At 30.4% G+C, this 13,961-nt stretch overlaps 2 protein-coding genes across 2 annotated transcripts in view; both read right to left on the bottom strand.

Annotated features, from left to right (window-relative positions):
- LOC125063960 (elongation of very long chain fatty acids protein 6) overlaps positions 1-1,451 on the bottom strand; it is a 37,148-nt gene extending 35,697 nt beyond the window's left edge. Inside the window, exon 1 of the mRNA XM_047670696.1 lies at positions 863-1,451. Coding sequence (XP_047526652.1) covers positions 863-1,053 — 191 coding nt within the window. The 5' untranslated portion in view covers positions 1,054-1,451. The remainder of the gene's footprint in view (positions 1-862) is intronic.
- A 1,755-nt stretch (positions 1,452-3,206) lies between these two features.
- LOC125064214 (vitamin K-dependent gamma-carboxylase) lies at positions 3,207-10,806 on the bottom strand. The gene is made up of 9 exons (XM_047671157.1): positions 10,770-10,806; positions 10,529-10,693; positions 9,972-10,127; positions 9,404-9,569; positions 8,161-8,346; positions 6,259-6,422; positions 4,921-5,378; positions 3,706-4,204; positions 3,207-3,574 (listed from the first exon to the last, which is right to left on the bottom strand). Exons 1-9 carry the CDS (start codon positions 10,792-10,794, stop codon positions 3,210-3,212), a joined length of 2,184 nt encoding a protein of 727 aa, XP_047527113.1. The 5' UTR covers positions 10,795-10,806; the 3' UTR covers positions 3,207-3,209.
- Between the last annotated feature and the right edge of the window lie 3,155 nt (positions 10,807-13,961).

Here is a 13,961-nt window from a genome sequence, read left to right as displayed (position 1 = left end):
TTTAATACTTAATTCACCTAATAAAATATACCGAATAAATACCATGGCAAATTATTATGTATGATTTCAAAACATGAGCTTTTGGAAATATTTTTTTTTTATCAATAAATAGAAATGAATTATTTTTTGCAATATATGCTTATAAATGTAGCACAATCACCTAATTAAAACATTTACATTTTGTTTTGAATTTTTACGGTTAATATCTACAATATTTTTGAAAACTATTGTGGTTTCAAAAATAAATTTAACTATATTTTTTTACCCCATGCAAACAACAAACTGTAGAAACTGTTGGCATAGTTATGGCTATAAGAGGTTTCAACAATTACATTAATTTATTGAAAAATGTTTTTGAAAATAATATTATTCAGTTTGAAATAGTTTCTGTACCATTATTTTCACCATTTACTAGGTGATAATACCACATCTTATTAGTAAAGTTTTTCAAAGGTGTAAGCTACATAACTTTCCAAAGTAAAAGTAAAGTTAGCACCGCAATAAACAGCAAAAAAAACATATACGAATTATTTAAAAATTGAATCTGAGGAATTAACTGTTATATAAAAATACAATATCATAAAATTTAAATATTTATGTAAATAATATAAAATATTATATCACATTTATGGAAAATATTCATATGAAATTATTAGAATGTTAGAATGTCTATTACATCAGATATATATATATTTTTAATAAATACTTCTAGTCTAATAAGTGTAGGTCTTATTAAGCATTTTTAAATATTCATAATATGCTATTTTTTTTAGTAAATTGATTCTATTTCGAGTCGAAAGAGGTTAGTCATAATTAAACAAATTAATTATAATTTTATGCATACATTTAAAAAAATACATACCTAGGACGATTTTGCATGTAATATTGACCACCGAAAATAAACGCCATGTAGATCCCAACATAATAGAAAGCCACGGTCCAATTCTCAGTCATCCATTTCCTGGAATTTTGGTGAATAAACTCGTTCTCAAATTCGAAAATGTATGAATAATTTGGCGTGATATCCAGGTTATAACTCATAGACGATTCCATGTTTGTGTTATTGTCCGTAACTAAATCACCCGAGTTAAAAAATACCGTCTAGATTTTTTAAAATCCTCCACTGATATCACCGGTAAAGGATTAACCTCAAAACTTTTAACAAGATACTTAGGTGTTGTTATATCACAGATAGCTAAAATGTCAATATTTCCTGGGGGCGGTAAGGCGTATCGCCATCGAGACACTAACTCTAGTTATGGTACCGGAATGTTAAAACGTTGATTATATATTCGCAGTGACGAGGCGTCGGCCCCAGCCCGAACTTAGTTCACTCGTCACAGCGCCAAGACGAAACGATGAATGAAGTCAGCATTTACTTCTTGCCATAGTCACGCCACACATGACACTATTACACTGATCAGTCAGTGATCTAGTCTGTCGTGAATGTCTGCCAACCAAACGCGCCACCGGCCACACTACCAATTTCAAAGTAACATGTACCAACTGTCAAGAAGTAAATTCTATCTTTTTGACAGCTTCGTAGCACGTTTCGAAACAGGATACATCAATTAAAGGACTAAAGTATTAAGTAACCTTCTTTATTAAATTTTTAGTATTTACTTAAAATTACTTATCTTCACAATAACTTATTTATTTTTATTAATAAAAAAAGTCAATTTTTTTTTTATTAACTTTTAATATATTCTAATACCTTCTTTTATAGAAATCTTGATAACATGAGTTTAATACAATATGAAACACACAAATATTAAGAATTGTATACATTTTTGGGTATAGAATATTTTCTCTTAATTTGAATACATTAGCTTCTTTTCGGTATTAGTATATTTTATTAATATTTGAGTAGATACACTTTGAAGCATTGACGAATGACAATAATCGTGTTAAAAAAACCGAATACATTTGTGGTTATAAAATTTAATAAGTCATAATTATAAGACAATTAAATGAGATTAGTCAATTTTAGTTTTTTTTATCACACATTTTAAAGTTTTTTTTACTACAATATAATATAATTGTATATAATCCGCTTCAGTTACTTTTTAATATAGCTGTCAAAAAGTGATACCTTGGAATTTGGATGGGTTAGTTGGGTAGGGTATATAACGTGAAGTTAGTTGTGATTCGCCGTATCTATAAAAGGTAATTTATTGTTTCTATTTATTTACTATGATATATATTTTTATGAAAAACCTTTTATTGCAGTCTAATCTCAGTATATTTTGTAAAAGACGAAGGTTTGTATTAAATTTAAGTGTGTTGATGAAGTTTGTTTAAATAAATTGTTCCGATAACTTTTACTATACAGGTACCTTGTACTCCAGGCATTGTTACAGGCAACTGAGATTTTTGAGGAAAAATATAGATAAGCCTTTAATATTTTTTTGTTTGTTTTGAATGGAAATTAAAAGTTGTTTCAGTACAGCAGGTTCCCGTATAAACGTCGACACATTCCAAATACTTAGCTTATTATTCTTCCTGGCTACCAATTTCATAATTTTCACCATTTATATTTGTCTCTTTCACTTGAATGTGTACAATACAACGCTTGGAATAGACACTGACGACAAAAATAGAGCGAGAAGAAAGTGCGAGAGCGAGAATGTATAATTTCATGAGCCTATCAGATCGCTACTTTTAATGAAGGCGTTCTTATTGGGTGTTGTTTTTATATATCTATAAGCAAGGTGTAAAATATTGGTACAAAACTATTACCACCTATATATATAAATATTTATTAGCAATAAATATTTCATTTCGTATAATATGTTTTTTTTTGTTCACGTAATTTATAGCTAATATACTCAATTTATGTATAAAGATCTCTTATATTGGTTTATCTAGAAAAGGTAATAAGTAATTTTACCTTTGTGATTAATTAAGAATCATAAAAAACGGCGTTTATAAGGCGGCGGCTTTTTCATATACTTTAAGTATGGTATACATGTAAGCATGTGATGTGATAATAAAATTATTAAAATTTTATTAGACTTCTATGAAAAAATAAAATTATAAATTATACTTTTTTACATTTACATTAACAGCCTGTAAATTTCCCACTGCTGGGCTAAGACCTCCTCTCCCTTTGAGTAGAAGGATTGGAGCATATTCCACCACGCTGCTCCAATGCGGGTTGGTGGATAATTATACTTTAAATAGATTAAATTAATTACATTATATAACATTTATTGGCAACATTGAAAAAACATACTGATTATGTTTGATACGACTATTTTTGCAAATTTAATCATATTGTTAAAGCGTCTTGTTAATTCTTCTGCGACAGGTAGTTTCGGATTAAACGTTGAATCTTCAATGTTTGGTTCCGAGCTATTAGTAAACGTATACATATAAAATGCTGGTTTAGTCCCTATAGTAAGAACTCTATGGAACGTTCCAGAATCCAGTTTGACACGGTTACCTTTGTTGAGTTTATAAGATTGTCCTTGCGAAAACTTTTTGACCTCGGGTTCAAAAGCCACCACTCCTTCTAGTATAGTCATCGTAACATTCGTTAACTCCATTGGAATAAATTTTTCTTGGTAATAATCTGTAAATATAACGACTCAAGTAATTAATTATTAACTCCATTAAAAAACAACCATGTACTGTAGATTTGTGATTAATTATTTCTATAATAAAGGTACTATAACTGTTATAAAAAAAATTGAAAAAGGTTACCCGGGAAATCGGCGATAAACGTCACATCACTATAATTGTTCCAAGAATGGACGTCTTCCTTAATTTCATGTAATAGACTTCTCCAAGGCAACGCTTCATCGAGCAGAGGCATGAGATATGATATCGGCTCAAACGGAGACCAAAATGTATTCAACAAATCCGTTTTAGGATCAAACATGCGTTGCGTAAATCTTCCATTCATGGAACACCAAACATCAACATAAATCGAAATATTTTTAGATATAACCTTTCCGCGAGTTGAACGTTTGTTTGAGACAAATTTCTTTAATAAATTGTCTTTTAAACATCTGGCATATTGGTGTACCATATCGCCATGTCTTGTCCATCTGTCGTTAGGGGAATAAATGTACGGGTCGACGTAAAACTCTTCCTTGTTTTCATTATCAACGACTTTGACAATAACCGATTCAATTTCCCATGTATGCACCATCATATCCCAAGAATAACCATACAGCCCGTTCGTCCAATTGTTATAACCCTGAAAAGCGTAAAAGTTGCATTTGTATGAAGTAAAAAATTATATATAATCATACGAAGTAATAGATGTGCAGTTTTGATTGACGATTGTGATAGAAAACCTTAGAGTAGAGAATATTTGACAAAAACTGTCTACGTATATTAAATTTTTTACAGTTTGAATTTTTACTTGTATTTCTATTAATTACGATATACATATTTATTTGCTCTTTGTTTTAAGAATATATTGACCCAACTTGTAAAGGTCTCGTGGAATGTAAATGTCAGTAATAAGTGCATCACGTCATCATCGTGCTATCTGTATTTATACTTACCTTATTTTACAAATCATTCATCATTGTAAGTTAATTTATTGATTACTTACTTAATTTTGTACAGCATGTTCTAAGTGTATCGTTTAAATATATTTAAACCTTAAGTACCTATTAATTTTTATATGCGATCATAGTATATGATCATATTTTTAAAAGTAAAATATGTGTAAACACCTCACTTACAATTAATTGTTAGGAATATATCAAATTAGTAAAAGGTAGTAAAATTATCTATTTCTAAAACTCTCGTAGTCGCTTTGATTTTAAGTATACTCCATTATATTTGACACTACAACAGAAGGCCATTTGTAAGTAAGGTTTATGCCGAGGACTTTGTATTTATAATCAATAGTTAAGTAAGACAATAACTTAACAATGATACTAATACATTAAAAATATTAACCTTTGTGATAAAATGGGAATATGGCAGAAATGCTTGGGAAAGTACATGAAATACTACAAATGTAAATGTAATATATTTCCGGCGATCACCATCGTCTACAGATGTTTTATCCGAGTTGTTCTTAACGTCGAATATTTCATTGTCTTTTGTTTCGAAAGTGTTTTCTTCTTCAGCTCCTATTTCTTGATTGTCTATTTTTTCTTCCAAATCCTCGGCATTCCGTTCGTTAATTTTATCATTATCAAAAAATTCCTTAGGTTCATTATAATAAACTTTAGTTATCACTGTAGCATTGCTCTTACTGCCGGATGTTGTATGACGTTTAAACTTGTGTAGATATTTACAAATTCCTCCTTTTACTTTCGATACAGGTTTTTCCGCATAGCACATTATAATTTTCGGCCAGTCAAACGAATAAAACAACGGCATCGTTGCCAAGCAGACCCACGGAAACATACCTAAAAAATAATATTGTGCCACAGTAAAAAAAACTTAAACATTATTGTTATTAATCTCAAAAGATTGGAATATTAATTTAAACTGCAAGGTAAGGTAAATGTATCTGTGGATAGTATTGATGGTTCTTTTTAATAATATAATATGAAATGTAAAATAATTTTAAAATAAGCATTAAATCTACAACTCTCCAATCCAAGTTCCTCCGGTGTTCTGGGGCGCACTGGGCGCCTGGCGCATACGTGGAAGTTAGGGGGGCCTAACTTCCACGTGTGGGAAACGCGTAAAGCGTTTTGCCAGCGAGATAAAAAAGGGGGTCGTTGAGGCGATGCGTGCCGATCGCTCAAAAATAATGTGTTATTATTAATAATTTTTACTGTGTGAAAAATAAATTGAATTGATGTTTTATTATTTTTTCAATTTTGTTAGCAATAAATATGGATACTACAATCATTAAAAAAATCTTTTCGTGTATTTGATATAAAATGGGGCCTAAATTTTGTTATACGTTGGAGTCAGACTGAACGCCAGATGTAAAAGTGAAATCCTTTTCACCGTGACTAACATACATACATAAACGATATCCTTACCCATATTCTTATCAAGGTAATGATGACAGGTAGTTAACAATAGAATAAAAAAGATTTTATTTTTTATTTTGGAGCCTTTAGCTTTAAACTAAAGGTAAACATTTAATACGTACGTAATTGAAAAAAAAAAATTAGCTTTACATCTTTATAAATCTTTTGTACGTGTGTATGTAACTGAACTCCGCACATAAACGGTTGGACCAATTTCGATGACATTTTGGTGTGTATTCAGAAGTTCCTTAAATGGTTTAGATAGAAATAAAAATTTAAATAAACGTTAAAGTACACAAACCTATTCTAAACAGTCTGCTGTTCATGAGGTGGAAGAGAGCGCAAAATATCATAGCCACGTTTCGTGTTCGAGACCACATCATCCAGATAGCCACGCTTATGTCGAATGCGAAAACGAACCAATGTACTATTAGAAAGTCGGTTTGAGGCACTGTAAGAAATAATCTGAAATATAAAACAATTTTATCAATTTCCTTAAAACCATGTTAAAATTTTCGGACGCGTAATATAAACGTTCATTGTCGCTGCCTTATAACGTAGCAAATCACTTAGTTAAGTGTTTTTGTAAAGCGACATCGCTTTATTTAACAATATTTTTAATATTCGAAAATGTAATAAACATGCCATCTACACATAACTACAGTAGATGACATGAACTTAACGTATTTGTTTATTTAATATGAAAATATTCCAGTATGATGTCAAGTCAAAGCAAATAGGACAAATACGTCATCATACATGTGAACTTTATTCTCAAAAAACTTAGTAGGAATGCTGGCTGCTAAGCGGACTAAGTGGTAAACATAAATATTTCACTTGGACTCATTAATGTGTCACTAAATCTTAACGAAGATTAATAAAATTCAGACAGGATATATTAATTTAAGATCATTTTAATGCTTTACCGTACCCATGTTTTTCAATTAGTGGAAAAATCTGAGTTTTATAACGGTTTTTCTCAGTAGCATTTAAATTACTCTCATGTTTACTATAATCTTCTAAAATTACGATTCGAAAGAGTAAGAGCCTAGTTTATTTTGGCACATTATTTCTGAATAATATCGCAAAGTATTTGTATGTTCGTATACGAGTTTATTAGATAATATAAATAACTTTTAGGGGTATGGAAGATCAACTTCTACGTTTTCCTAATGTTTTTTTATTGAGTTAATAAATAATTTTAAGACTACCTATACATTAAAAAAAACTTATTTATATGTATTGCAAACAACTGTTCAACTAGGTATTTAAATTAGGTAATAATTATTTGAGTTTATAAGTTGAATAAAGAAAATTGCTATTAATACTAAAAAATAAGCAAGAAAAGTTTAAACAGAGGTTGCTATCATCGTAGTTCGTATAGCTATTTTTAATTTTCATGATTTTTAATCTGCGCTTTAAAGTTTCGTGTAAATAATACAGCATATATTAAAATAAAAAAAAAAAACAACAATAATAGTTAATACCATTTATTCTAGAGGCTATTTCGGAATTTCAACGTTAATGATTAAGGAATTTGGTTTAAAAAAATGTTTACTTCTATCGAATAAACAATAATTGGTATTTTTTTTTTGTATCTAAAAAAGTACAAAAAACACCGAAATTAAAATAATTTAAAGGTCTATAGTTGTATTCAAGTATTCAAGGTTCTACTTTATTATTTAATGGCATTTTCAATTAGTTATATTCTCAAATATATACATACTTTTGTATGTTTTTGGTTGCACCGTGAGACGTAATAAAGCCTAATTATATTAGCGACTCATTAATTTAATACATAAGATAATAATATAACAAACAGTAACAGTAAAAAATAAGTAGTAAATAAAAATAATTAAGTACAGTCAAATAACATCCTGTGTATAATAAGTTAATGATATCAATTTTAAATATATTTACTTTGATCTACATTATATAAAGGAGTCATGCATTATTTATAAATTTAACACTTTTCAGATGGCAAAAGAGGAACCAGACCGACTAAAATGTTTGAAGTCTTCTTGAATGAATACTGTTTTAAGTAGATACCTATTTATTTCTGATTATATATAAATTGTTGTTTTTTTATTCCGTTCTATTAAGTATTAATTTATGTATTCGTGTTTTAATTTATGTTTAATTTACAACAAATCCGAACTTGGTGTTCTTTTAGTAGACAGTTGATTTTAAACAGTTTACTTACTTGAAAGGGCTAAAAACCCAATGCTCACTAAGATTCTGCACAGAATATCCAGTCAACCACTCTGCTGTTCCTTTCTTCATCCCCGCCATGAAGTATAGAATGAAAAACTGGTATTTCAGAATAAAATAATTCCAATATGGTACTGTTTTTTTCATCCGAGAGATACCCATGCGTGAATCTAAAGACCTAAAATGTAATAAGTATTTACTAGGTTCATTATTTTGAATAGCGATATCTTGACAAGGCTAATGCATTTAGATAGTCGTATGTTTATTATTAATAAAATACTATCATATTGTTATTTTATAATTTCAAGTACCTATATCAATGATGTATTAATTTAATATTTTTTTGAAACAAAATTGTTTTTACTGTTAGTATTAAGTATTTTTTATTTAATTTAAAATACGTTCTATATATATTTCCTAAGGCATAAACGTAGTGCAGATACGTCAATAATATTCTATGTCAACGCTATTACAGTTGTTGACAAGAAAATATAATAAATTATTATTTAATCATATAAGTAGCGTGTTTTTGTTAAAATACAAAACAACTCGCAATATTTCGTCGTTATATTTAATAATGATGAATGATTCAGTGAACAAACTTAAATACGTCATTATGATGTTGAACAAAAAATAAGTGACAATACATAACGTCGAGTGTCCTTTACGCTCGCCTCGTAGGTACAAAACCTTCTTACATATACAATGTGTAAGAATTATATTACGTATACAATAAATGTTCACTAAAAGGTGTAGATTCTCAAACTAAAAAAACAAGAAAATATTAAACTTACGATATATAATTATTGTAAACATAAGCTAAAGTGTGTGTGTGTTTTTTATGTGTTTATTTTATTAAATAGAGGTCTGAATTAATACGTTATCGGTCTGAGGGCTGTTCAGACGACCGACCGCTCGCAAAACTTTAATGTCGTCATTAATGCATATTATCAATAGTCCACGAAAATAAGATGAAAATGAGAACGAATTGTTAATATTTTCACTATCCAGAACCCAGATAGCAGTGATATGAATAATTAAAATAAATGCTAAAACTAAATAAGCATAAAATGTTATTCAAATTGTCAGTGGTAACATAAACAATATTCGTTTAACGCAATTCACAAACACATGTGAAATGAATAAAAAAACCAACACAGGATTTATTTACAATTTATATTCGCATAGAGGTAATTGCGATTCACGGCAAATAAGTAAACACATAATTACGATACCAATAGCAGTTGGCCTCAGTCGTGGCGAGCAGTAAGGCGACCACGCCGAATAAGTAGCTGTGATTATTCCAGTAGCTCTTTTCAATCAGAATCAAGTACCAGTAGCAAAATGTGAAAATTGTCGCACTCAAGCGATACTTGTATCCTAATGTTATGCCCAAAGCTCCTGGAAAGATTTTCCTTAAATGTGTCAATATGTAGTACTTTTCAGCAAAAATAAAGAAAAATATCATAGTAGACTGTAAATAGAACCTAAATGACCTTTTCCTGTTAAAGAACGTATGGAATTTATTCCATAGAGCTACAAATAGATAGGTACACTTTCTACTGAACACGAGTTGATTAAATTATAGCCGAAATCAACATGTGGAATCTCAGTATACAGATTCTATCTGATCTTTAGTAACGCGATCGAATTTTCAATCTACTATAATCTGATAGTCATTTGAGAAGATGCGTTTTATGTATGAACAATAGTCGGTTCATTTCTTTAAAAACAAATTCCGCCTTAACCTAATCGAAACCATAGCAGAGAGTTAAAATTCATAAAATAATTTGAATTACATACCGAGCCAAAGTGCAGCGTATACTAATGCCATAAATGGCATCGGAATAGCTTTTACGATATTAATGAGCGGAAAATGACACATCGTCGGATCACCCCAACGTTTTTCCATTACTGCACCTCCACGTTCATCTGGGATATCGAATAACATTGCAAGTCCTGCAGGGTTATAAATTAATTATAAACATTTAAAACTGAGGTATTTATAATTGGATTAATAGAGTTGATGCAGATAATTTTTTTTTTTTAAAGAATGATTAGTAATGATTACATTGAGTGTTACAGTAAATATATATATACATACATACTCTGCTTCGAAGGTAAGTATCAAAGGCAGACTGACCAATTGAAATAGATTAAATTTCAAAACTATATTCATACTTACATTATACGTACCCTACTTACATACATATGTATATATGTACCTACATTTAACGCACCTACTTCAAATTAGCTTAATGCATGTTGTGACGTCCTGTCCCAGTAAAATGTACAAGATTATATTAAAAAATTAATAAGCAGAAATGTTGAATGATTATAGTACATATTATTTAATTTACCAAATAAAATCCTTGTAACTGCTAAACTTGATGAGTCCACCGGCTTGTGCAAGTAATCGGTAAGTTTTTTAAAAGTCACTTCTTTCAAACGAAAATCGAATTGTTCTTGAAATTTTCCATCTAAACTTGTGTATAAGGATACGGCCCATGTCCTAATTTTTATACCTGCATGTTACCAAAATTATTAACAGAATAAATACTTATAAAAGTCATTAAAGTTTGCACATAAATTTCTACTTACACGGGACGAACAAGTTTTTGCACATGGTTTGTCTGCACTGAAGACAAAACGAAGACTGATGATAAAATAGGGATATACTAAGATATTTATTTCGAATATTAAACTCAAAAATAATTTGTCATAGCAATTATGTATGAACACATATGTGACTATGGAAATGAGAGTTTTCCATTTCATTGATTGCTTATTGCCGTCAAAGTAAATTTGTGTTTAGTGTGACAATATAAAATACTGCCATAACTACTTATTCATGCATTTATTTTCAATATTATTGAAAAACAAGAATATTTAAAAATTGCATTTCTACTTATAATCGGTCGCATATGGATTTTACTCAATATAATTTTTTACTCACTATATTTTATCTTTATACCTTTCCTAAAATACCTATTATCTTTTTTCGTATAGACAAAGGATAAGTTTTATATGAAAGCAAAATTATAAGCATATCAATAACCTGTAAGTCGAATATGACAACGAAAATAAGCTAATGAACATTTCAACATTTGGTGAAAAACATTCATTGGAGCGCCTTGGGATTAAGACAGACTCATATGCCGTGATGGCAAACGGCATGATGCCCTCATATTTCTATGCTATCGACTTAAAGTAACAGACATGCTAAGACTATTTAAATTAAAAATGAAAATCATATTTCAATATGATTTATATTATCTATTTAAGGAATAGTAAATATTTCTTTAAATGCCAACGTCTATTCTATAAGGAGCCGAGATGGCCCAGTGGTTAGAACGCGTGCATCTTAACCGATGATTTCGGGTTCAAACCCAGGCAGGCACCACTGAAATTTCATGTGCTTTAATTGTGTTTATAATTCATCTCGTGCTCGGCGGTGAAGGAAAACATCGTGAGGAAACCTGCATGTGTCTAATTTCAACTAAATTCTGCCATGTGTATTCCGCCAACCCGCATTGGAGCAGCGTGGTAGAATATGCTCCAAATCTTCTCCTCAAAGGGAGAGGAGGCCTTTATCCCAGCAGTGGGACATTTACGGTCTTGTCATAAGTAGCTTTTTTTCTGTCAACCTTAAAAATAAGGGAAATATCTGATGTTTCCAGTCCGTACTGGTTCACATAATGTTGTCTTAGATTTTCGCGATTATTACACATTGAAATAAAACTAGTTTTTTAACGGATTTAATCGCGTATATTAATTATAATAATAAGACTGCCGTGCCGTCTGCCCGTGACCACGAACACTGCAAAGTGCTCGAAACGTCGGGATGTTAAAATAAAATAATTAATATACTCGATTAAATCCGTTAAAAAACTAGTTTTATTTCAAAGGGAAATATCGTTAGCAAAAAACCCAATATAACAAATACCATAGAAAGGAAGATCATTTACATATACTAGTAAAAGAAAAGGACCTACAATTGATCCTAGTGGTACATCTATTTTTAGCATAGATCCAGAAAACTTTATTCCATAAAAGAATGCATGTTGAATTCTTTGACTTATATATGAAGCAATGAGATCAAGAGCTTTACCTATAAAAACATTTCATGTTCTACATAATCGAATACTTTAGACAGATTTGTCTAAATGCGATTGCAATACCTTTCTGTGATTTTTCACATGCATCGTAAATATTTTTGAGAAATGTTATTCCGCATCGGTTATGAAACGACCCCTCTTAAAACCCTGTTGCCCATAAACCGATACCGTGGAAATAGGAAGTCAAATACCTAGAAGTCACTCTAGACAGAAAATTAAATTTCACCTCCCATATAACCAGAGTCCGCAACAGAGCAGCGTTCGTACTAAGAAGAATGTATGTGATGTTATGCGGGCGGAGTAAAATGTCCCTTAGAAATAAGCCGACACTATACAAAGCCTGCATTCGTCCCATCATGACTTATGCGAGCCCCGTCTTTGCTGACATCAAAGTGTCCCAAATTTATAAATTGGAAATCATTCAAAATCGACTCGCCGTGGTACATCCGTAACCTACACAGACTTCGACATCGATTCGATCGCGAAACACCTTAAAATAACCACGGCGTATTTTGAGAGAGCTAAGCAACATAGCTATCCGTTGATAGCACGAGCTTGTCAATACACATCCATCAGAGGTAATCTACCGAACAGGCGACCTCTGCACGTCTTGAACAACGACGACGGTAGCTTCACTATCGCAAATACGCCATTACTAGGGAATAATAAATACACTACACAATTTACACTCACAGCGTTTCCGCCGGCGGAAACAAGGACCTAGGTTAGTGATGTCATGGAGGCGGCCGTGACGTCAATTAGATTCAATCAGTTTTATTTTAAGTGTTTACACCCCACGTCACTCGAGTTTCGAAACTTCGAAAGCTTTTAAATTCAAGGCTGAGTCTTGCACTCGCCCCAACGTCCGGTGACGTTGTAAAGGCCAATAGGGCCAACAGCACTACATCATTTAGGAAAAAAACCAATTGCTATGAAAAATAGCCATACCAGACAAGAAGTTTCGTATTTTGGTTCGGTTGTCAGTTAAAGAACACAAAAAAGGTTTTCCAATTATTAATTTAGATATATCATTAAGTTTCTTTTTAGCTGCATATTTATTTAATGTCTGTATAGCATTATATGTATTGATACCCATTTGACGAAGGTTATCACTTCCAATTAGTTATATATTATAAATAATAAAAATGCTTTGTAAATAATACTCAAATGTTTTGCAGCAATAATCTCTATTCTTTCATTAAAACACAGTACAGTATTTACCTACAACAGACACTTATTATTGTCATTGATATTATAATATTCAACGAATTTGGACTACATACATAAACAAATCTCATACATCTAACTTTTGAAAGTGAAACATCTTTGGACGATGCAAGTGGAATTGCAAGATTCAATTTGAATGAAACGTTTCTATGTAACGTTTTGGTAAAACATTTCTGACTCAAAAAGGTTTCACTTTTCGTCGCATAGCGCTGCGAATCTTGCGTTTTTACATTTTTAAACATTTCAATGCATAATGTAATATATTAGCTATGATTAAAAATAGGTAAAAGAAAAAAAATAAAATAAATTATTAAATTTTATTATTAATAAATAAAATAACAATGTAACGAAATACAATATTTAGAAACAATTGATGTTAGTTTTAATAAATTAAAGAATGATTTATAAAAGCACATATATTTGAATACTGTTAATGTACATTGAAATT

The sequence above is a fragment of the Vanessa atalanta genome, chromosome 5, assembly GCF_905147765.1.
Source record: "Vanessa atalanta chromosome 5, ilVanAtal1.2, whole genome shotgun sequence".
NCBI classification, from domain to species: Eukaryota; Metazoa; Arthropoda; class Insecta; order Lepidoptera; family Nymphalidae; genus Vanessa; species Vanessa atalanta.
The sequence above is the reverse complement of the archived record's forward strand: the minus strand, read 5'-3'. Positions and strand labels throughout refer to the sequence as shown.